The sequence below is a fragment of the Mus musculus genome, chromosome 15, assembly GCF_000001635.26.
Source record: "Mus musculus strain C57BL/6J chromosome 15, GRCm38.p6 C57BL/6J".
In the NCBI taxonomy this organism is placed as follows: domain Eukaryota; kingdom Metazoa; phylum Chordata; class Mammalia; order Rodentia; family Muridae; genus Mus; species Mus musculus.
Window position 1 is genome coordinate 44,459,643 of NC_000081.6, and position 25,623 is coordinate 44,485,265.

A 25,623-nucleotide genomic window follows, 5' to 3' on the forward strand; every position below is an offset into this window, starting at 1 on the left:
AACCGCCCACACAAAACACATATCACTGGAATAGTCTTTGCACTTGGCCAGAGTGGCTGAATTCTTCCTTCTTGATAGTAATTAATATTTATTTATTTTAATTAAATTGACTTAATAAATTTAATTAAGATTAATTAAGATTAATTAAAAACAAAAGCCAAACAACCCCATATCCATATCAACTTGATCATTGAGCTCTAATTATAATGGCTCATTTGATACTGAGAGATCTGGATTTAGTGGCTAAAGTAAAGAGAAAGGCATTTCTTTAACCCAACTCTTCAGTTCTTTCCCTTATTCCACACTGGCCTGGTGGTTTTACTCATTGGGTTTGTAGTTTAAATGCAACATGCCAGGGGTTGGAGAGGCCGGATGTTAATAGAGAAACAGATGTTAATGAAAGATGTAAGATAACAGAAAGCAAAATTCTGGCTCCCTCCTGCTGCCGTGTAAGTGCTATCACATGCTGTATCAAGACATGAGTTATGAATGACGCTTCCTCCTCCTGGTGTTGGAATGAAAGTATAGAAGGTAGATAGACTTAAAGTGCACCCCCTTCCAGGAGGAGCTAAATGCAGAGTGCTTTCAGCCACGAGGCTTTTGTAATACAAATGGTAACAGCACTCAGACACTAAGAATTTTTGAAGAACATGAAAAAAAAAACACATTTTTTTTCTTTTAAAAAGGAACATTAACAAAAACTATTTGGTCTTTAAAATAAGCCTTTGGATGTTGGCATAGGGAAACAGTTCTTCTGTCATATATATTAAAATGTATTTGATTACTTGTAACATTTCTATAAAATTCAATACCTCCATGACATGCTTAAAACAGAACAATCTGTTTCTACGTGGTAAGCAACACACATAGTGCCCTTTTTTGTGTGTAGTTAGGAGTGGGAAATTAAGGGTTTGTTAAAATGTTTGAGACATCTTAATCTTACCTATATTGTAAAATGCCAGTAAGATGACATATTTGGAAGCTATGAGGTTTTTATCAGAAACTTAAATGCCAGAAGAGGAAAGCTCAAGTTAAAACAAACAAACAAACAAACAAACAAACAAACAAAGCAATTAAGGCACCCAAACATCTCCTGCTGCCTTCACATGTGGACTTCTGGCACAGGAACCACGACCACAGTCTAGCCACACAGAACCAGACATGGCTGCTTAGGGGTTTCCAGCGGAAACCATTTCTAAGCTGTAATCTTTGCCCTTTTGTGACCTTGAGGCAAGTGGGCTCAGACTTCTCTGTGATGGAAGTGTTAAGGTAAATTCTACCTTTGCCTTCTGATTCCTACTTTCTGATTACTTTTGCCAGAGTGTATAGATGAGTTAGATTCCATGTGTATTGGAGACATCTGAACCCACACCTTTATGTCTTTCCCTTTCTGCTTTAATCACACTCTGTAGCCTACTCATACTGTGTTGGTGTGTGTCTTTCTTTTCAAGCTGAGAATAGATGCTGTTTTTACTATTTTATAAAAGCAGTATTTAGCATGGTGGATGTTAGGAACTGGCAGCAGGTAGAAGGGTGGGTATTGGGTTTGTTGACCAAAGCTTTAGTTATGAGACATGAGTATGATCGAGAGCATGCCCTAGTATCTTGTACGTGTCTTACTGGTGACGACTTGACTTGCATACTAAAATTGTGCTAAGGGAAAAGATTTCATGTGAAGTGTTATTATTACAATTTTTATAAAAATGAGTGAAGAATCTAGGAAGAAACACTTGGAGATGATGAATATGCTTATGGAAGTGATGATTAAATTGGATATAGTACATTAAGGATGTATAGCGTTTTGTAGGTTAATCATACTTCAGTACTATAGTTTTAAACAAAAAAGTACATTTAATATAGGGTTTTGTGTATCTGTGATGTGTATGGCAGTACGAAGCAATGATAATGAACCTGCACACCAAAACTCGTGAATTAATATTTTATTTTATAAAACTTATTATGCAAAAGCAAGATATTTGAGAAAGTATTAATTCAGAAGTTGAATTCTCTGTGATTCCACCCACAAGAAAATTGATTACTGACCCTTCACAGCATCTAAATGACTCTTGTCTATCAAAAGGCAAAGAATTTTTTATGGATTATTTTGTTTAAAAAGCTGTGCTTAGGGTTGGAGGTTTATGTAGCTCAGTGGTGGTTTGCTTGAGCAGCATACTTGAGATCCTGGGCTCTACCCCAAGCACTGAAGGGAAAAATAAATGAAAGAAAAGACAACTGGGTTGTTTTTGATGGGGCATAGATATATGCTATAACAATTATGGTGTCAAGCCAATGTCGTCTAAACAATGACATATCTGCCCTTCTATGGTGACTGAGTTGATAACAGGGATGGTCATTTGGGTAGTCTTGGTGTATCCACAACTGCATTGATTTTGTTGCTTTCAAGTTATATTTTATACTATTTGATTCTCTTCGAAGGTTAGTTATCGTGTCTCAGTTTTAAAAAGAGAGGAGGCTTTGGTTAACTTTTCTCTTTCTTTATGATAATAGCTGGCACACAAACCATGTTGAATTGTTTGGTCATATTACTCTTTATATTTTGGGAAAGATATGGGGTTTGGTTCAGTCTAACTGGCTTTTAATTTGACTTTACATTGGAGCTAGTTAATTCTGAAACCATTTGCTTTCTCATCAGTGAAATGCATATTTTTTCCCCATTGCTGTTACTCGGGACATTTGAACAGAGTAACACAATCAAGGTACCTGTTACATAGTCCATGCTCTATCCATCGAGTTTTGATTTTTGTTGTTGTTGTTTTTTGGAGTTTCAATTGATCTTGTAACATGCAGATGGGCTGCTGAAAACTAAAGCATGGAAAGTTTTGCTTGTGATATGCTTCAGGATGTGACAAATACATTTATGTTAGATACATACTACATCAATGATAGGTTAACACAGGCCTGTACTTGGGTATCCTGAAGACAAGTGCAATATACCATAATAATACTAATGAATGATGGTATTGGTTTGACCTTAGAAGCAGCTATATTATCAAACATGAATGTGTGAACCTGTCCAAGGAAAACCATAGAAAAATATGAGGGAAAGTGTATTGTTTTTATTCCTTTGTGTCTTTCCTCCCCACAGTTTTATGATATTTTAGGACATGTCCTTTTCATTCCAGCTTGTAAACCTGAGAAACCTAAACAGCCTACATTGCTCATGACAACAGCCAGCTTAATCATCAGTGCAGTTTTCCATGATAGCAGTGTGGGTGTTACCTCTAGATTGCTGCTATCAGTAGAGCCAGCTCTGTGTGCCTGGCAATTCTTGTCTCCAGCCTTTCTTCAAAAGAAAAAAATAACACATCAATATGTAAGGAATTTCCATCCAAAGCCTCATCCTTTCTGTTTCCAGGGCACACCCAACCCTTCCTGTAATTGTGTGTTTTGGAAAACTTCCAGAGGTGTCAGCTTTTTACTTAGAAATTATTTTACCAAATAATGTGTTTGAATTCCTTTTTATTCTTTGGGATAAGGTTAACTGAAGACATACTCTATACTTTTCCAACATTTATTTTTATTTATTTATTTTCTGCTTATTTTTGCCTTGCTTGCTTACCTGTCTGTGCATCACATATGTGCCTAGTAGCCATGGAAGCTAGAGAGGATGTCAGATCTCATGGAACTGGAGTTACAGGTGGTTGTGAGCTGTCACATGGATGCTGGAAACCAAAGCTAGGTCCTTCAGAAGAGCAGCTAATGTTCTTAGCTACCAAACCATCTCTCCAGCCCCATTATCCATGTTTCTAAGACTAAATACATAATTAAAATGTTTAAAAGTCTTTCTGACTTTCTTCATATTATCCCTGTAGTTTTTCTTGAACATCTTCACACATGCATGTTTGACATTGTAGCTACTTCTAAGGGAATACCAGTATTACCATTCCTTAACATTACGATTGGATATTGCCCTTGTCTTCAGAATGCCAAAATACACACCTGCACTAAACTAGCATTGACACAACTGTACCTAATATAAAAATAAACACATGTGTTACATCCTGAGCATATCACAAGTAAAACTTTCCATTCTTTAGTTTCCAGCAACCCTCCTGCACAGTACAAACTCAATATGAACTCCAAAGATAAGCAGAAGTTGGCAGAAGCAAACAAGTGGGTTTGCAAGTGCTCCACTTGTACTTTTCATGGATTTTTCCACAATTCTTTTCTTTTCTTTCTTTTTTTTTTTTTTTAGTAACTGCCTTTATTGTTTTAAAACTTCAAATCAAATGATAGTATCTTTTACATGCAAGATCTATAGTTGCGGTTTTGTTAATCTATGCTGAATAAGTGGCTTGATTAATGTGTTGAGGTCTTTCTCTATCCTTTGCTGAGTTTCTTCTTTCTTTCATTACATATGCAAGAAAGGAGAGGAGTTGAAAAGGGGAATGGTAGAAGTCAAATTGGAAACAAGTAATAGTGTTTGCTGGATCCTGTGTTATTTTTAAAAGGGATGTTAACCCTGGACCTAAACTTTAGCACTTTTATGACTGACAGCAGGTGTACACTTATAGATTAAACTTAAAGTCAACCTGGCGGGAAGTGCTGTCTCTGGGACTCCAGCCCAGGAGCTCACAGTTCTATGAAAAGGCACAATCACAGACAGCTTTGCCTGAGCTACAGGCCAGGGGCTTTGGGGAATGATGGGAACCATCATCACGAAGTTTTGCTAGGTTAAACTAGGCAGTATTACATGCATGTAATCTAGTGGACCTTTGTGGAACAATGAAAATGTGCAGTGACTTAACAATGAGTCACACCACACCTTTCTGGATATATGTATGTTTTCCTGATATTAACTAGTATAATAAACAGCATATTTGTGTGACAATGTCATTCGTATTATTGTAAACAGTGTTATACACAGGAATTAAAGTTTATTGTCCTTTCAGGGTTGTCCATGTTTTTTTTCCATGTTCATTGATAATTGATATTAAGTTATTGTTCTGGGGATATAGTCCGAAAATAATTATGTTATAAAATTTAAGCAACTTGTAACTATGCATGAATTAAATGTCAGTATAAAATAAAAATTTGTGTAAGTTCAAAATCAGCATAAGACAAAACTTTACCATACCAATAAATGTATATATTTTTAAAATTCAAAATTTAATTATTTTAGATTTTCAGCAATCTGGACAAAATTGTAAGAAATTAAATTTGTAAGACAATTGCACTTTAGGTAATTCCATAAATGCATGTGATTTACATTTATAGTAGAATAATAGTAACCTTATTTTTATAACTTTATGTTATTCAAAGAACATTTAAAGATGTATTTTAATTAATCAACTATTATTTAAAATAACTCTTATTTGTTTATTTCATTTCTTAGGTTTTCTTCAGATTTTAATATTATTTAACATCATGAGCTATTTTATGCATTTTCTCCCACAGATTACAACATGGGTTTTAAACTGAATTAGGTAGAAATTACCAGTACTATTTATTAGCTTGATTTCTTCAAGCATTTTGAGTACATGATCAGGGATTATTCATTCTGCTTATCATGAAGTAGTTTTGCTTAGTGATAATGGGGAGGACTGAATCTGGAATTCATGGTATTTGGGGGGGGCTCCACTCTTGGCTCCATGTCTAAGAATGATTGTAAAAGGGTAACTGCAGCCATATGACTCATCAAAAAAAAAAAAAAGGCAATTATGACTTCTGACCCCTGAGAGATGAAGGTTGCCATTACCCTGTTAGCTTCGGCACTGTGTAATGAGAGACAGCGATAAAGGGTATCAAGAAAGAGACATGATCAATATTAATTACAGACTGGAGACTAGCAAGCAGCCATGGGCTTGTAACTTACCTTTCTAACTCTCTTGTAGTGGATGTTTAGTAGCTTTTAGCTGCCTGTCTTTTTCAATACTTAGATATGAACTGTGTTTAAAATGTAGAGCATAAAGCAAGGTATGGCGACTCATACTTGTAAATTCCACCACTCCTTTAACTTGAGCACAAGAATCAAGAGTTCAAGGCTAGTCTGGGTGTATGAGACCCTTTGAAAAGAAAAGAAAAGAAAAGAAAAGAAAAGAAAAGAAAAGAAAAAGAAAGACAAAAAAAGAAAAGGAAGTGTAGGACATAGCAGTTTTGTGCAGTATCAGAAATATCTCTACTTGGTCCCTTTTTTTACAAAGTTACCTTTACATATTCTTTTTCTTGCTTTTGTTTGTAATGTTAACTTCCCCAAATAGGTGCCTGTGTACTTTGGTCTGTGTGTCTGTCTTCATTCTCGATGTTCCCATGTGTCTTTGTTGTGTCAAAGGGCTTCATTTATAAAATTAAGTAGAATATGGGAGCCTATAAAGTATGCCCACAGAAAGCTTCAATATTCAGGATTGTGGACTGTGTACATGAAAGAAAGTGTGATCTCTCCCTTTTCCCATCTCTCTCTATGTGTATTTTAACAAGAAAAACCTCATGAATAAGTCAATTCAAATGCAATATTTATTTTCTCAAATAGTATGAACATAGGAATAAGTATGAAATAAGTTTAACATCCTTCAGTACTATTCATTATTACATTGTGAATGTTTCTGTGCTGGGTTATAACTGTCAGAGCTCAAGAAATGGAATTTAATTTAATAATAGTTTTATTCCTTTTGCAGGTTTTTCTCAAGCAAGTCAGTTCAACTATGGAGCTGACAATACTGAATTGGGAAACCATGTGCAATTAGTTTCTTCTTTCCAGTCGATTACTTGTGATGTGGAAAAAGATTCAAGTCATTCAACTCAAATTACATGCTATACTCGGTCTGTTTAAATGTACCTTTAATAAACTTAGCTTCATCATGTCAGAAATCAGTTATGTATATTGGTTATTTAGCAATTTGATCGTGGTGCCTATCCCAGGTAATAGCTTTGGTTACTAATTATTATATTTGATTTCATAATGCTGATATTAGTTTATACCTTTGTTATGGCCTATCATGAAAACACCAGAAATATATACTCTGTATCCATTCTACTATTATCAGCACTATCATTTTTATCATGATTGGACTCTTCTAAAAGATGAATGGCTGCTATTAATTGATAATGACGTGTCTCAAAATATTCAAATCATGCTTTCCTGTTCAGTTTGATTAACCTTATTCGAGCCTTCATATTCTTACTACAATTAAAAGTGATCATTTTGTATGATGACATTTCAAGTTTTTGATATCAGTTCAAATTGATTTCTGTTATTAATAATTTGGGAAAACATTAAGTCATTTTAAAATGCAATCTTTAATACTAACTTAAACACGTGTTCCCACGGGCTCTATCTGCATTAGACTCGCTGCCTTTTTGGGGGCTGTAGAATCTCTACTTAAGTGGAGACTTGATGAACAGTTTTTAAAAAGCGTAGTACAGCATAACTGAGTGTACCATAGTGGGCACACTCTGCATGATTATTATTGCTTGTTGAGGTATCATTTATTTTGCATCTTAATAAAAACCCATATGCATACCTACAATGAACATTTGTTATATGATATTATAATTTGCAGTATGTAGGGTATTTATAATGTTCTTTTTACAATATAAAAGTGGGAGTTACAGTAGATCAGTTAGGATTTAAGACTTTATTTCAATAATGATGTAGACTAGAACAGTGGTTCTCATTGTTGCCATATGCTAGATAAAAGTTACCTTGTGTCTCACTTGTTCTTCATTTATTTTCCAGAGCAATGCCAGAAGACACCTACTCTGTTCGAGTCAGTGTGGATGGAGTGCCAGTTGCAGAAAATAACACTTGTAAAGGGGTTGCCAGCAGCTGGGCATGTAGTTTCAGTGTAAGTAGGATCTTTCAATTTCCAATGAATTAGTTTATGTCTTTCTGACAAAACTGGAATTTCAGTTTTTAGTTTTATAGATTGTATTCATTTCCACTTTCAAATATATGTTAGCAAGAATTTCCCACTTTGATCGTCTTCCATTAGTAACACAACTTCTTTTACTTCTGGTTTGATTTCCCTTCCTCTACATTAATCTTTCTTTTTAAGATTTATTTCCTTATTTTATAAATGTGAGTACATGATTGCTATCTTCAGACACACAAGAAGAGGGCATTGGATCGCATTACAGATGTTTGTGAGCCACCATGTGGTTGCTGGGAATTAAACTCAGCACCTCTGTAAGAACAGTCAGTGCTCTTAACCTCTGAGCCATCTCTCTAGCCCTTTTTTGTTTGTTTGTTTTGTGTTATTTTTAAACATTTATTTATTTATTTTATGTATGGACATTAGTTTTATCAATAAGCTAAATTCTCACATCATCAACTGATTTTCCTGTTGGTCACTTATTTCTACCCTTCTAAATTCTGCTCTCGGATGGATGTTCTCTTTTCTTTCTTTCAAGGGAAAGAAACTTTAGATAGTAATGTTAACTGTTCTTCCTTGTATATAAACGGTAAGGTAGTGAGTCTCTCAAATTTAGGTTTTTCTAAATAATGATATTATGAAATATATTTCTTCAAATATTGTCTTATATACTCCTTAAATTTGCACTTAGGTTTTCAGTTGGTTTTTTTTACTGAATATCAATAGGCCCCAGTGCTACATAGGATGACTGATTTTATCCATTAGCTCTGCTCTTTACCTAATCAATATTAATTTTGTTTTTTAGATACCAGATTTGCTTTTAAATACTAGATTCGTTTTTTTTTTCATTAGGTATCTCCTATTTTGCTTTTTAAAAAGAAATGATATATTTATTTGAATAATTATTTCTAATAATCAATGACTATTTACTGTATGTCCGACAGTGTACTAAATATTTTGTGGTTACTAACTCATAACAATATTGTAATTGGATGCTCATATTATTACCACTAAAATGATGCACAGAAAATTTTTTTTGCATCCAGGCAATTACATAGCCCATGACTTGTTGAGTTTACATATCAATTTAGACCACTAACTCTATCCTCTTCTTTATGTACATTTGTAAGCATGTCTGAAAAGTAGGTGCTTGTTTCTAAATTGATACAGTAACAAATCATTGTAACAGTGACTTGGTATACAATCTCCTATCACACAGCTCTGTAGATGGGAAGTCTGATGTGGGTCGAAGTTGTCAAGATTCCTATGAGGGGTGGCATTCCTTCTGGAGACTCTGAGGAGGAGAGAACGTCTTTCCTTCACTTTTCTTGCTGCTGGATGCTGTCCACATTCCTTGGCTCCTGGTCATCTTCCATTGTTTCAAAACTGTCCACATCAGTCTACTCATTCCTACATTACTCTCACTTTGCTTCCAGTGCCACTTCAAAGGCAGCTCCTTAGCAATCTTCAGTCCATCTGTAGACAGCTGCCAATATCCTGATGTACTCACGTTGGAACGTGAGCACTTTGGGGCCTGATATCTTAGGTATTGGAGTTTCTGTCACATTGCACCTCCCCGGAGTTGTTAAGAATTACTCCTTATTGCTCCCGAGGATTATCATTTTCATGGTGACTAACCCTTGCTTTTTTTTTTTTTTTTTTTTTTCCATTTTTTATTAGGTATTTAACTCATTTACATTTCCAATGCTATACCAAAAGTCCCCCATATCCACCCACCCCCACTCCCCTGCCCACCCACTCCCCCTTTTTGGCCCTGGTATTCCCCTGTACTGGGGCATATAAAGTTTGCAAGTCCAATGGGCCTCTCTTTCCAGTGATGGCCGACTAGGCCATCTTTTGATATATATGCAGCTAGAGTCAAGAGCTCCGGGGTACTGGTTAGCTCATAATGTTGTTCCACCTATAGGGTTGCAGATCCCTTTAGCTCCTTGGCTACTTTCTCTAGCTCCTCCATTGGGAGCCCTATGATCCATCCATTAGCTGATTGTGAGCATCCACTTCTGTGTTTGCTGGGCCCCGGCATAGTCTCACAAGAGACAGCTACATCTGCGTCCTTTCAATAAAATCTTGCTAGTGTATGCCATGGTGTCAGCGTTTGGATGCTGATTATGGGGTGGATCCCTGGCTATGGCAGTCTCTACATGGTCCATCCTTTCATCTCAGCTCCAAACTCCGTCTCTGTAACTCCTTCCATAGGTGTTTTGTTCCCAAATCTAAGGAGGGGCATAGTGTCCACACTTCAGTCTTCATTCTCCTTGAGTTTCATGTGTTTAGCAAATTATATCTTATATCTTGGGTATCCTAGGTTTGGGGCTAATATCCACTTATCAGTGAATACATATTGTGTGAGTTTCTTTGTGAATGTGTTACCTCACTCAGGATGATGCCCTCCAGGTCCATCCATTTGGCTAGGAATTTCATAAATTCATTCTTTTTAATAGCTGAGTAGTACTCCATTGTGTAGATGTACCACATTTTCTGTATCCATTCCTCTGTTGAGGGGCATCTAGGTTCTTTCCAGCTTCTGGCTATTATAAATAAGGCTGCTATGAACATAGTGGAGCATGTGTCCTTCTTACCTGTTGGGGCATCTTCTGGATATATGCCCAGGAGAGGTATTGCTGGATCCTCCGGTAGTACTATGTCCAGTTTTCTGAGGAACCGCCAGACTGATTTCCAGAGTGGTTGTACAAGCCTGCACTCCCACCAACAATGGAGGAGTGTTCCTCTTTCTCCACATCCTCGCCAGCATCTGCTGTCACCTGAATTTTTGATCTTAGCCATTCTGACTGGTGTGAGGTGGAATCTCAGGGTTGTTTTGATTTGCATTTCCCTGATGATTAAGGATGTTGAACATTTTTTCAAGTGCTTCTCTGCCATTCGGTATTCCTCAGGTGAGAATTCTTTGTTCAGTTCTGAGCCCCATTTTTTAATGGGGTTATTTGATTTTCTGAAGTCCACCTTCTTGAGTTCTTTATATATGTTGGATATTAGTCCCCTATCTGATTTAGGATAGGTAAAGATCCTTTCCCAATCTGTTGGTGGTCTTTTTGTCTTATTGACGGTGTCTTTTGCCTTGCAGAAACTTTGGAGTTTCATTAGGTCCCATTTGTCGATTCTCGATCTTACAGCACAAGCCATTGCTGTTCTGTTCAGGAATTTTTCCCCTGTGCCCATATCTTCAAGGCTTTTCCCCACTTTCTCCTCTATAAGTTTCAGTGTCTCTGGTTTTATGTGAAGTTCCTTGATCCACTTAGATTTGACCTTAGTACAAGGAGATAAGTATGGATCGATTCGCATTCTTCTACACGATAACAACCAGTTGTGCCAGCACCAATTGTTGAAAATGCTGTCTTTCTTCCACTGGATGGTTTTAGCTCCCTTGTCGAAGATCAAGTGACCATAGGTGTGTGGGTTCATTTCTGGATCTTCAATTCTATTCCATTGGTCTACTTGTCTGTCTCTATACCAGTACCATGCAGTTTTTATTACAATTGCTCTGTAGTAAAGCTTTAGGTCTGGCATGGTGATTCCGCCAGAAGTTCTTTTATCCTTGAGAAGACTTTTTGCTATCCTAGGTTTTTTGTTATTCCAGACAAATTTGCAAATTGCTCCTTCCAATTCGTTGAAGAATTGAGTTGGAATTTTGATGGGGATTGCATTGAATCTGTAGATTGCTTTTGGCAAGATAGCCATTTTTACAGTTGATCCTGCCAATCCATGAGCATGGGAGATCTTTCCATTTTCTGAGATCTTCTTTAATTTCTTTCTTCAGAAATTTGAAGTTTTTATCATACAGATCTTTCACCTCCTTAGTTAGAGTGACGCCAAGATATTTTATATTATTTGTGACTATTGAGAAGGGTGTTGTTTCCCTAATTTCTTTCTCAGCCTGTTTATTCTTTGTATAGAGAAAGGCCATTGACTTGTTTGAGTTTATTTTATATCCAGCTACTTCACCGAAGCTGTTTATCAGGTTTAGGAGTTCTCTGGTAGAATTTTTAGGGTCACTTATATATACTATCATATCATCTGCAAAAAGTGATATTTTGACTTCCTCTTTTCCAATTTGTATCCCCTTGATCTCCTTTTGTTGTCGAATTGCTCTGGCTAATACTTCAAGTACTATGTTGAAAAGGTAGGGAGAAAGTGGGCAGCCTTGTCTAGTCCCTGATTTTAGTGGGATTGCTTCCAGCTTCTCTCCATTTACTTTGATGTTGGCTACTGGTTTGCTGTAGATTGCTTTTATCATGTTTAGGTATGGGCCTTGAATTCCTGATCTTTCCAAAACTTTTATCATGAATGGGTGTTGGATCTTGTCAAATGCTTTTTCTGCATCTAACGAGATGATCATGTGGTTTTTGTCTTTGAGTTTGTTTATATAATGGATTACATTGATGGATTTTCGTATATTAAACCATCCCTGCATCCCTGGAATAAAACCTACTTGGTCAGGATGGATGATTGCTTTAATGTGTTCTTGGATTCGGTTAGCGAGAATTTTATTGAGGATTTTTGCATCGATATTCATAAGAGAAATTGGTCTGAAGTTCTCTATCTTTGTTGGATCTTTCTGTGGTTTAGGTATCAGAGTAATAGTGGCTTCATAAAATGAGTTGGGTAGAGTACCTTCTACTTCTATTTTGTGAAATAGTTTGTGCAGAATTGGAATTAGATCTTCTTTGAAGGTCTGATAGAACTCTGCACTAAACCCATCTGGTCCTGGGCTTTTTTTGGTTGGGAGACTATTAATAACTGCTTCTATTTCTTTAGGTGATATGGGACTGTTTAGATGGTCAACTTGATCCTGATTCAACTTTGGTACCTGGTATCTGTCCAGAAATTTGTCCATTTCGTCCAGGTTTTCCAGTTTTGTTGAGTATAGCCTTTTGTAGAAGGATCTGATGGTGTTTTGGATTTCTTCAGGATCTGTTGTTATGTCTCCCTTTTCAGTTCTGATTTTGTTAATTAGGATTTTGTCCCTGTGCCCTTTAGTGAGTCTAGCTAAGGGTTTATCTATCTTGTTGATTTTCTCAAAGAACCAACTCCTCGTTTGGTTAATTCTTTGAATAGTTCTTCTTGTTTCCACTTGGTTGATTTCACCCCTGAGTTTGATTATTTCCTGCCGTCTACTCCTCTTGGGTGAATTTGCTTCCTTTTTTTCTAGGGCTTTTAGATGTGTTGTCAAGCTGCTAGTATGTGCTGTCTCCCGTTTCTTCTTGGAGGCACTCAGCGCTATGAGTTTCCCTCTTAGAAATGCTTTCATTGTGTCCCATAGGTTTGGGTACGTTGTGGCTTCATTTTCATTAAACTCTAAAAAGTCTTTAATTTCTTTCTTTATTCCTTCCTTGACCAAGGTATCATTGAGAAGAGTGTTATTCGGTTTCCACGTGAATGTTGGCTTTCCATTATTTATGTTGTTATTGAAGATCAGTCTTAGGCCATGGTGGTCTGATAGGATACATGGGACAATTTCAATATTTTTGTATCTATTGAGGCCTGTTTTGTGACCAATTATATGGTCAATTTTGGAGAAGGTCCCGTGAGGTGCTGAGAAGAAGGTATATCCTTTTGTTTTAGGATAAAATGTCCTGTAGATATCTGTCAGGTCCATTTGTTTCATAACTTCTGTTAGTTTCACTGTGTCCCTGTTTAGTTTCTGTTTCCACGATCTGTCCTTTGAAGAAAGTGGTGTGTTGAAGTCTCCCACTATTATTGTGTGAGGTGCAATGTATGCTTTGAGCTTTACTAAAGTGTCTCTAATGAATGTGGCTGCCCTGGCATTTGGTGCGTAGATATTCAGAATTGAGAGTTCCTCTTGGAGGATTTTACCTTTGATGAGTATGAAGTGTCCCTCCTTGTCTTTTTTGATAACTTTGGGTTGGAAGTCGATTTTATCCGATATTAAAATGGCTACTCCAGCTTGTTTCTTCAGTCCATTTGCTTGGAAAATTGTTTTCCAGCCTTTCACTCTGAGGTAGTGTCTGTCTTTTTCCCTGAGATGGGTTTCCTGTAAGCAGCAGAATGTTGGGTCCTGTTTGTGTAGCCAGTCTGTTAGTCTATGTCTTTTTATTGGGGAATTGAGTCCATTGATATTAAGAGATATTAAGGAAAAGTAATTGTTGCTCCCTTTTATTTTTGTTGTTAGAGTTGGCATTCTGTTCTTGTGGCTGTCTTCTTTTTGGTTTGTTGAATGATTACTTTCTTGGTTGTTCTAGGGCGTGATTTCCGTCCTTGTATTGCTTCTTTTCTGTTATTATCCTTTGAAGGGCTGGATTCGTGGAAAGATATTGTGTGAACTTGGTTTTGTCGTGGAATACTTTGGTTTCTCCATCTATGGTAATTGAGAGTTTGGCCGGGTATAGTAGCCTGGGCTGGCATTTGTGTTCTCTTAGTGTCTGTATAACATCTGTCCAGGCTCTTCTGGCTTTCATAGTCTCTGGTGAAAAGTCTGGTGTAATTCTGATAGGCCTTCCTTTATATGTTACTTGACCTTTCTCCCTTACTGCTTTTAATATTCTATCTTTATTTAGTGCATTTGTTGTTCTGATTATTATGTGTCGGGAGGAATTTCTTTTCTGGTCCAGTCTATTTGGAGTTCTGTATGCTTCTTGTATGATCATGGGCATCTCTTTTTTTATGTTTGGGAAGTTTTCTTCTATTATTTTGTTGAAGATATTAGCTGGCCCTTTAAGTTGAAAATCTTCATTCTCATCAATTCCTATTATCCGTAGGTTTGGTCTTCTCATTGTGTCCTGGATTACCTGGATGTTTTGAGTTAGGATCCTTTTGCATTTTGTATTTTCTTTGACTGTTGTGTCGATGTTCTCTATGGAATCTTCTGCACCTGAGATTCTCTCTTCCATTTCTTGTATTCTGTTGCTGATGCTCGCATCTATGGTTCCAGATCTCTTTCCTAGGGTTTCTATCTCCAGCGTTGCCTCGCTTTGGGTTTTCTTTATTGTGTCTACTTCCCCTTTTAGTTCTAGTATGGTTTTGTTCATTTCCATCACCTGTTTGGCTGTGTTTTCCTGCTTTTCTTTAAGAGCCTGTAACTCTTTAGCAGTGCTCTCCTGTAAATCTTTAAGTGACTTATGAAAGTCCTTCTTGATGTCCTCTATCATCATCATGAGAAATGTTTTTAAATCTGGGTCTAGATTTTCGGTTGTGTTGGGGTGCCCAGGACTAGGTGGGGTGGGAGTGCTGCGTTCTGATGATGGTGAGTGGTCTTGATTTCTGTTAGTAGGATTCTTACGTTTGCCTTTCGCCATCTGGTAATCTCTGAAGCTAGCTGTTTTAGTTGTCACTGTTAAGAGCTTGTTCTTCAGGTGACTCTGTTAGCCTCTATGAGCAGACCTGGAGGGTAGCACTCTCCTTAGTTTCAGTGGGCAGAGTATTCTCTGCAGGCAAGCTCTCTTCTTGCAAGGCAGGTACCCAGATATCTGGTGTTCGAACCAGACTCCTGGCAGAAGTTGTGTTCCACTCACTAGAGGCCTTAGGATCACGTGTGGAATCCTGTGTGGGCCCTTGCGGGTGTCAGGCGACTCAGCTGGCAAGGTAGCCGGGGCTCGAGTGGAGTGGAAGGGGTTTGTGCCCCAGATCAAGCCCGGGTAGCCTGCTTCCCTATGTACCGCAGTCTCAAGTTCCACGCGATTGGATTGGGGTAGGCGCTGTGTTCCACTCACCAGAGGTCTTAGGGACCCGTGGGGAGTCCCGTGTGGGCCCTTGCGGGTGTTGGGCAAGACTCTGCTGTCAAGGTAGCCCGGGGCTCGAGTCTCGAGTCGAGCGGAAGGGACTTGTGCCCCAGATCAGGCCCGGGTAGCCTGCTTCCCTATGTACCGCAGTCTCAAGTTCCACGCGATTGGATTGGGGCAGGCACTGTGGTCCACTCACCAGAGGTCTTAGGGTCCCGTGGGGAGTCCCGTGTGGACCCTTGCGGGTGTTGGGCAAGACTCTGCTGGCAAGGTAGCCCGGGGCTCGAGTCTCGAGTCGAGCGGAAGGGACTTGTGCCCCAGATCAGGCCCGGGTAGCCTGCTTCCCTATGTACCGCAGTCTCAAGTTCTGCGCGATTGGATTGGGGCAGGCACTGTGATCCACTCACCAGAGGTCTTAGGGACCCGTGGGGAGTCCCGTGTGGGCCCTTGCGGGTGTTGGGCAAGACTCTGCTGGCAAGGTAGCCCGGGGCTCGAGTCTCGAGTCGAGCGGAAGGGACTTGTGCCCCAGATCAGGCCCGGGTAGCCTGCTTCCCTATGTACCGCAGTCTCAAGTTCCGCGCGATTGGATTGGGGCAGGCACTGTGGTCCACTCACCAGAGGTCTTAGGGACCCGTGGGGAGTCCCGTGTGGACCCTTGCGGGTGTTGGGCAAGACTCTGCTGGCAAGGTAGCCCGGGGCTCGAGTCTCGAGTCGAGCGGAAGGGACTTGTGCCCCAGATCAGGCCCGGGTAGCCTGCTTCCCTATGTACCGCAGTCTCAAGTTCTGCGCGATTGGATTGGGGCAGGCACTGTGATCCACTCACCAGAGGTCTTAGGGTCCCGTGGGGAGTCCCGTGTGGACCCTTGCGGGTGTTGGGCAAGACTCTGCTGGCAAGGTAGCCCGGGGCTCGAGTCTCGAGTCGAGCGGAAGGGACTTGTGCCCCAGATCAGGCCTGGGTAGCCTGCTTCCCTATGTACCGCAGTCTCAAGTTCTGCGCGATTGGATTGGGGCAGGCACTGTGGTCCACTCACCAGAGGTCTTAGGGTCCCGTGGGGAGTCCCGTGTGGGCCCTTGCGGGTGTTGGGCAAGACTCTGCTGGCAAGGTAGCCCGGGGCTCGAGTCTCGAGTCGAGCGGAAGGGACTTGTGCCCCAGCTAACCCTTGCTTTTTAATCTTATGTTTTAAAACACACTTTGTTACTTATTTTTATTCAGAAGGTTAATCAAAAGCAGGTCTTAAAATGTATTTTATCCTGAAAATTTTTATTGGAGGGCTCTTGTGATTTAGCTTATACTGGTTAAAAATGGAAAATATCTTGAAATGCAAGACAGTTTTTAGTGAATAAAGACAAGGCCTTAAAGAAGACAGATGATGCCTTGAACCTCATTTTTTAAAAAATTGTGTATTTTCTTTATTTGCATTTCAAATGTTATCCCCTTTCCTCCCCTCTGGAAACCACCTATCTCATCCTCCCTTCCCCTGCTTCTATAGGGTATTCCTCCACCCACCCACCCACTCTCACCCCTCCCCACCCTTGATTCCCCTACACTGGGGCATGTAGCGAACCTTCATAAAACCAAGGACCTCTCCTCCCATTGATGCATGACAAGGCTATCCTCTGCTACATATGCACTCCTTTGTTGATGGCTTAGTCTCTGCGAGCCCTGGGCGGGGTTGGGGGTCTTGGTTGGTTGATATTGTTTTTCTTCCTATGGGTTGCAACCCCCTTCAACTCCTTCAGTCCTTTATCTCCTCTATTGTGGACCCTGCGCTCAGTCCAATGGTTGGCTGTGAGCATCCACCTCTGTATTTGTAAGGCTCTGCTAAACCCTCTCAGGAGATAGGCAATATATCAGGCTCCTTTCACCATGCATTTCTTGGCATCCACAAGAGTGTCTGGGATTGGTAACTGTATATGAGATGAATCTCCAGGTGGGATAGTCTCTGGATGGCCTTTCTTTCAGTCTCTGCTCTACACTTTATCTCCATATTTTCTCCTGTGAGTATTTTGTTCTCTTTCTAAGAAGGACCGAGGACACTTTGGTCTTCTTTCTTCTTGAGCTTCATGTAGTCTGTGAGTTGAATCTTGCTTATTTGGAGCTTTTGGGTTAAAATTCACTTCTCAGTGAGTGCATACCATGTGTGTTCTTTTGCGATTTGGTTACCTCACTCAGGATGATATTTTCTAGTTCTATCCATTTGCCTGAACATCATTTCTTAAATGAGAAACTTTTCTGACAGTGAGATTATGGGAAATGTTGAATATATATATATATATATATTTATATAAAACCAGACAAACCAGACTTTGTCATGAAATAGGAGAAGAGATGCTAATTGACATTATTATCAATATTTTACAGACAAAAAGTTTTAGAACCCCCACAATAAGGAGCATCACACCTTTATCTGGAACTCCAGGTCTGTTCTACATCAGTTAAAATGTTTTGGATTTTGTACCAATTCATTTATTTTTAGCATATAAAAATATACTTAATCTATAAATATATTTCTGGTTACAAAAGTAATGACCAATTTAAAATTAATTTCAAATCTTAATCACTAATAATGTGTTTTTCCTTACCAGAGATTTAGCTAGTATCTAGTGTTCATTATGATAACACGGTCTTATCAATTTATAATCTTGGAGAACTATGTGAGAATGCCCTTTTCTTCAGCCTGAGCTAATGAAAGTCTTAATTGTTGTCAAGAGTTTTGTGTCAGGCCTGGTTGCATGTACTTGTATGTCCAGAACTCAGGACGTCAAGGCAGGAGTTATCTAATACATACTTACAGTTTTTTTTTTTTTTTTAATTAACTGGTTTTAAATCTTCATCTTTTCTTTGGTATATGTCATCAAATTTATCTAAGGTTTACTTTTCATTGTGTTCCCTTAAATATTGTTTATTTATTTGACTTTTTAAAATATTTTGAGGAAATATCTTTGCTATGTATCCCTGGTTTGGGTAAAACCACCTTTGTAGTCGAGGTGGTATCTGAAATTACTGCAGTCCTCCTGTTTCTGCCTTGCTAGTGTTGGAAGTCCAGGTGTGAGGCACCATGCCAACTTCTTGGCCTGATTTAAAGGTAGTCATGTTTTTCCTACTGGGAATTTTTTGTTTCAGTGATATAAATGTTCATATTTGACATATATGTGGAAAATATATTTTGAATGTATAATTTACTTTAAACTTTAAACAATTCTCTTTTTTTGTTTTTTGTTTTTGTTTGTTTGTTTTTTGTTTTTGTTTTTCCAGACAGGGTTTCTCTGTATAGCCCTGGCTGTCCTGAAACTCATTTTGTAGACCAGGCTGGCCTCGAACACAGAAATCTGCCTGCCTCTGCCTCTCAAGTGCTGGGATTAAAGGCGTGCACCACCATACCCAGCTACTTTAAACTTTAATAAATAATTTTTCTGTAAAGTAATTTTTAATTTTCTTTATCCAATCTATAGATCTTAATATCTCTTTTTCTTCATATTTATGCTGGGCCATAGCATCCTGATTATAAAATAAAAATTTATATGACATAAAATTTTCATATAATTTCAGGAATTTTTATGTTGTTTTTTAAGTTATTTTTATTAGCTTTAGGAATAAAGTTGGATTCTTTTCAAGTAAGTTACCATTAACTCAAGTAATATTTATTAAGAAATTATTCTGGGACCATCCAGAGACTGCCCTATCTGGGGGTCCATCCCATAATCAGCCACCAAACACAGACACTTTTGCATAAGCCAGCAAGGTTTTGCTGAAAGGACCCTGATATAGCTGTCTCGAGTGAGGCTTTGCCAGTGCCTGGCAAATACAAAAGTGGATTCTCACAGTCATCTATAGGATGGAACACAGGTCCCCCAGTGTAGGAGCTAGAGAAAGTATCCAAGAGCTGAAGGGATCTACAACCCTATAGGTGGAACAACAATATGAACTAACCAGTACCTCCAGAGCTTGTGTCTCTAGCTTCATATGTAGCAGAAGATGGCCTACTCGGCCATCATTGGGAAGAGAGGCCTCTTGGTCTAGTAAACTTTAAATGCCCCATTACAGGGCAACGCCAGGGCCAAGAAGTGGGAGTGAGTGGGTAGGAGAGCAAGGCGAGGGGGAGGGTATAGGGGACTTTTGGTATAGCATTTGAAATGTAAATGAAGAAAATATGTAATAATTTTTTTAAAAAGGCAAAAAAATTATCCTGATATTCATTGCATAGCACATTATTTTATGACTATTTAGTGATGGTCATTTATGATTTTTCTATTTTAGATATTTCAAACCAATGCTGAAAAATAGGGTTAAACATCAGATATAGACATCTGGATTCGGGTTTATTGGGAAAATGTATAGTGTTTTGAATGAAATACTACAGACAGACACTCCCAGCCAGAACCAATCTGAAGATTTGTTTTGGTTTGCTTTTAGGTACATTAATAACAATTAAAGGCAGGCTCTTCACTGATGTCTATGGAAGTAATACAGCACTGAGCTCAAATGGAAGAAATGTTAGGATTCTAAGGTAATTTTTCTCATGGAATCATTATAATATTCTTATAAGTTATAGTTCAAATATGATATTCTATAAGTAATAAAATCCTAGTGGTATAAAAGCCCACTACAATTGGATCAGACTGGTCAGAGTCATAGGAAGACAACCATATATAGTTGATTCTTTCTTTTCTGGTGTGATAGATAGTTTTTGAAGGCAAAGTCAGTAATAACTGGAATATAGGCATAATACATCATTATGGAGAATCTTATTACTTACCAGGCACTATACACATGTAGACATACTCAAGCCTTAAGAAACATTGCTCAATCAAGCTCAAGAATAGAACTCAAAGCTTCTGCACATATCTACCTGTTTCTTTTCTTTTCCCCCTTTTTCATTTTATTAATCACTGTACTCGTGTACAACTCAAACAGTATCCCTCTTACCAGTTACCCCTCGACAAACCCCCATCCCACATCCTCCCTCTCCTCCCCCTCCTTTGCCTTTATGAAGGTGCTCCCACATTCCTCTCTTGTCCTACCGCTCCAGCATCACCTACACTAGTGCATCAAACTTCCACAGGACCAAGGACCTCCCCTTCCATTGATGTCAGACAAGTCCATCATCTGTTACATATGTATCTGGAACCATGGATCCTTCCTTGTATACTCTTTAGTTTGTTGTCTAGTCTCTGGGAGCACTGGGAGGTCCAGTCAGCCAATGTTGTTCCTCCTATGGGGTTGCAATCCCCTCTCTGCTCCTCCGGTCCTCCCACCAGTTCTCCGACTGTGGTCCCTGAGCTCTTTCTGATGGTTTTGCTCAAAGCATCCGCATCTGCATTGGTCAGTTACAGGCAGAACCTTCCAAGGAACAACCACACCAGGTTCCTGTTAGCAAGTGCCTCTGGGCAACAGCAACAGTGTCTGGGTTTGGTGTCTGCAGACTGGATGGATCCTCATGTGGAACAGTCCCTAGATGGCTCCTCCTTCAGTCTCTGCTCCATTTTTTGTTCCTGTTTTTCTTTTGGATAGGAATATTTCTGGGTTAAAAACTTTGAGATGGGTGGATAGCTCCATCCCTTGCCTGAGGGCTGTCCCTATCTACTGGAGGGGAGGTGGTCTTTACAGGTTCTATCTCCCCATCTCTGCACATTTCAGCTAAAGTCATCCCCGTTGGGTGCTGGGAGCCTCCCTGGAGCCACTGGAGGTTCCCTGCGTCTGGGACCCTCCAGCGGCTCTCCCCAGTTCCTCATCCTCCACTGCTACCTGTTCAATTTCCTGACCCTCTGTACCTCTCTCCTGTCCCCTCTAGTACCTGACACTTCCCCCTATTTCCTTCCCCTCCTCCCTTCTGCCCGCCCCCATCTCTCCACATCCTGCGATCAACCTGTTCTCCCCTCAATGCAGGGCTGAAGCATTCACACTTCCTTCCTCCTAAGTTGCGTATGGTCTGTGGTCTGTATCATGGGCATTGTAAGAGTCTGGGCTCATATCCAATATCTACCAGTTTCTACTGCACTTTGATATAGGGGAGACTATTGAAAGTAAGCCCTGTCAACTCATTAGCATCCAGGGCTTTCAGTTTTGGTTGCTAAATTAACCAGCTATGGGCCAGATGATGAATTTTGGGACTGGCTAGTCCCAAAACAATTGTTACATTTTGATCTGGAGACCTTTGCTGTCACTGGAGAGTTCTCCTGTAGCATATGTCAGGCTATCTCAGCCCTTTCACAAAAGACTGAAAGATATGGATCTCCTACCTGAAGAAGTGTGGACTCCATACTCTGGCTTTCACAGTGCTTCCTACCTGCTGAATATTTGTATTATACAGACAAATGGATAAACTCAATTTACAATTTAGATAGCAGTTAAAAGATTTATTAAATACTAAAAAGATTATAGATCACATTATATATATATATCTATATATATATATAGATATATATGGTTTTCTACAGAAGCAATGAAATTTTTTAATAAATGAAATAAAAATGATTTATCTGATATATGAACTAGAACTCACAATTAAATTATGGTAATATATATTTTACAGCCATTTATCATGAATATATGTGTGTAGGTAAATCATTACAAGAAAAACAATTTATGTACATGATTTAGTGTAAGTAAAGAATGTCTGCTAATATATAATTAATTCTCATGAATGGCTTATATAACAACTATTACATAGAATTTTCTAGCCTATCTTTGCCTATAATGAGGTCAGGGATGGAAACTACAAAGAGATTCTGGGCCAGCAAAATGGCTCAGCGTGTCAGAGTATCTGCAAATAAGCCCACCTGTCTGAGTTTGATCCTCAGAGCCCATGGTGGGAGGGGAGACCGACTCTTAAAAGTTGTACTCTGACCTCCACATACAAGCAGGCAAGTTCTATCATGTGTGAAGGCTCATATAAGCACAGCATACATACATACACCACCATAATTAAAAAAAAAAAAACTAAATTGAAAAAAAAAAGTGATTCCTTTCCCTACCATTGGAATTTATATCTGTACCTTACCAGGAAATCAGAGAAACCTAAATTTTTGAAACCAACAAAATCATTTGGAAAGGACCTCAGAGTTCAGCCTAACCCAACTCTTGTGGTCTGGAAATCCTGAGATGGTACAGGGAAGTGTCAGAACCTACTGAGATGATGAGAGTTCTAAAACACTCAGTGATCTCATCTGCCTGCTGTTTATGACACAGGGGCCCCGAACACTTTATTGTACTTGACTTGCAGAGGGCCTCGGCAGTAGGAACAAAGTCAGGAAACCTACTCATTAGGCCTTGTCTGATCAGACAAAATTCCCAGACTTTTCGAGGTTCAAATCATAATGGACACTCAAATGAGTTGAGGAACTAGTACCTGGTTCCAAGTTTTTGATCTTAAAATTTCAACATGGAAAATGCTAAAACACAAATGTTTTAGGTCAAATGGGATACTATTTTTAAACACACACACATTTCCATCAGGGGAGTTAACACATGTGGGTAAGAACACAGAATACACACACATTTCCATCAGGGGAGTTAACACATGTGGGTAAGAACACAGAATACACACACATTTCTATCAGGGGAGTTAACACATGTGGGTAAGAACACAGAATACTTGGGTTTGTAATCTTACAGTACCAGTCCCTCAGGGCGTGGACAAGCTATGGTACTTACTGCCTCAGTTTATTCATATGAAAATGGAAGAAAATGGAAGGGTAATAATTATTAAATGATTACTTTATCTAAAAAGAGCTTATGTAAACTGCTAAATTTATTATTTAGTTGGTATAAGATAGAAGGTTAAAAGGACAATTTGACTTGACAGAGCTCTATAACGGGAATAACGACCTGGTTTCCTTTTTATTTTAGTTTATTATTTTTTATTTTATTTTATTTTGAAACCTAATATAATGGTTAAATAAAATATATTTATGCACATATACATATATGAAACAATAGCAAAGTGGCCATGAATTTGAAAGAGAACAGGGAGGAACATAAAAAGGGATTGAGGGAGGAAAATGAGGTAATTATAATTTGATTTAAGAAAATGAAAAAAGGACGATGAATTAAAGTACATTTAAAATTTCAGTATTTTCCACTAGTAGAAATGATTTTTTTATATAGTTCAAATCTGCATGGAGCTTATAATTCAGTTCACAGAAGGCAGGTGAGGTGTTCTGATGCTGCAGATAATAAATTCTGTTATTATAAAATAATTGTCATCTGTGAGCTTCCAGTAGCATTTGGTAATATTATCAGCAGCTCTGATGTTTAATTCCTGCATATCAAACATACAATTTTTTTTAAAATTTGGTTTGCTTAAACTTTTAATAAGAAGGTTCTAGTTTGTTTTATGCTTAATTTATACCAAAATATATTATGCTCTTCATATTGTGTAATTTTTGCAGAAAATTGTATGACCTCCAAGTGTAGATTAAGTTCCAGTTTCACAGATGTGTCCCAGTGCCAAAGAGCAGGACCTGACGCGTAGTGATGATAAGTTGATGTTTAAGGAGTGAATGAGGGATAGTAAGCAGATGAAGAAAAATTAAGATTGCTGTTGAGTTTGGTAAACAGAGTAGAATTTTAAATAATTTATTAAGTATGACTTAACCTTCTCTGATAATTTTATACAGAATTTATATCGGAGGAATGCCCTGTGAACTCCTCATACCACATTCTGATGATTTGTAAGTAATTACAATGATTCTTTAAATAAAAATTGATATAATAATTTGAAATAGGAATCATAATCAATAATGCATAGCCATATTATTATAATAATTATCTTGTATGCAGCAAACTAGTATTTATTTGTGAAACTGGCTTCTTTCTTATACATGTCTATGTCTTTAATGTAGTATTATACTATTTAGGTTCTTATGCATTGAGATGTAATGAGAAATAGCTTCATCAAATCATTGTTTCATTTGACAGCATTTTAAACTCCTTAAAGGTATCAACAAAGATACCAAAATTAACCACACATTATATCACTTCAGTGAATTTGACTGAAGTATATTCAATAAAGCCTGAGAAATGATGCACTTTGCTCAAGTTATCGTTGCAGAAATAGCTGCTATCTGGACACCTGATGTAAAGTAATGAGTTTTTTTAAAAGGGAGTAACAGTATCTAAGTAGTCTATATGAACTTTGATGCCAGTATATTTACTTTGCTAGGTATGGTCTAAAACTCGATCATGCCAATGGAGATACAGGGTCTGTGACATGTAAGACCACTGGGACTTACATTGGTAAGTGCTGACCGCCCTCTTGCCAAGTCTGGTTCTTCCCTGTGTTATTTTCTCCCGGATATTACCCAGACTATTACCCCTCAAATCTGTAACTTTGTCTTTTCCTAAGATTTGAATATAATGTAGCACTTTTTCTCCTCCTCTTCCTCCTCCTCTTCCTCCTCCTCCTCTTTACTGCTTCCCTCCATCAGAGAATTCATGACCAATTCTGCTGTTGTATTCTTAAATTTAGCATTTTTTTCTTCTCACTGTGTATACTGCAAATATATAGATCTTTTAATCCCTTAAGGTTTTATTAACACATATTAGTTATACATAACAGTTCATTGTGACATTTCAAACAAGTATACAATGTAATTTTCAAATTCACTCCGTTATGGTTTTCCTCCTGCCTCTAGCTACCATTGCACAGCTTTTAAATCCTGACTGAGCTTCCTCCCCTCTGTCTCTGCGAACATTCCACGCCTGAACATTTCAGATAAGATTGCTGGTCGGGAATTCCTTCTTCCCCTGGTCTTCACTCTCAGACCTTCCTTTCCTTTTCTTTGAAAGCCTTATCGCAAAGGTTAGTTCTCTGTCATTGCTCTGGACTAACTATGCTCTCGCCTAGATACTATGCTGGGTTAGGAGAAGGACATGCACTATATTTTCACGGTATCTGCAACAGCGTGTCAACGCTCCAAAAAATCAGTAGCTTTTGAATGACTGAATGAAAAGATTTCAGGGTAGTACACACATGCATCTTTTATCATTCATTATTTGTAATAGTATTTTGTCAGCTTTTCCAATTATAACTTCAAAATACCCACTTGTATATTTTGCATTGTAATACTTTAAA

At 38.4% G+C, this 25,623-nt stretch overlaps 1 protein-coding gene across 8 annotated transcripts in view; it reads left to right on the forward strand.

The window, feature by feature from the left end:
• Positions 1-25,623, forward strand: part of Pkhd1l1 (polycystic kidney and hepatic disease 1-like 1) — a 143,981-nt gene that overhangs the window by 2,247 nt on the left and 116,111 nt on the right. For 7 of the 8 annotated variants that reach the window (XR_383993.4, XR_875261.3, XR_875262.3 and 4 more), the window contains exons 3-8: positions 6,636-6,780; positions 7,697-7,805; positions 17,910-17,967; positions 19,962-20,055; positions 24,167-24,220; positions 24,712-24,785. Coding sequence is in view for 2 of the 8 variants with exons in the window: in XM_011245522.3 (XP_011243824.1) it covers positions 6,636-6,780; positions 7,697-7,805; positions 17,910-17,967; positions 19,962-20,055; positions 24,167-24,220; positions 24,712-24,785 (534 nt within the window). In the remaining 6 variants the exon portion in view is untranslated. Of the gene's footprint in view, positions 1-6,635; positions 6,781-6,824; positions 6,880-7,696; positions 7,806-17,909; positions 17,968-19,961; positions 20,056-24,166; positions 24,221-24,711; positions 24,786-25,623 lie in introns of those variants that run through there. The other variant, XR_875266.3, reaches the window with a different exon arrangement.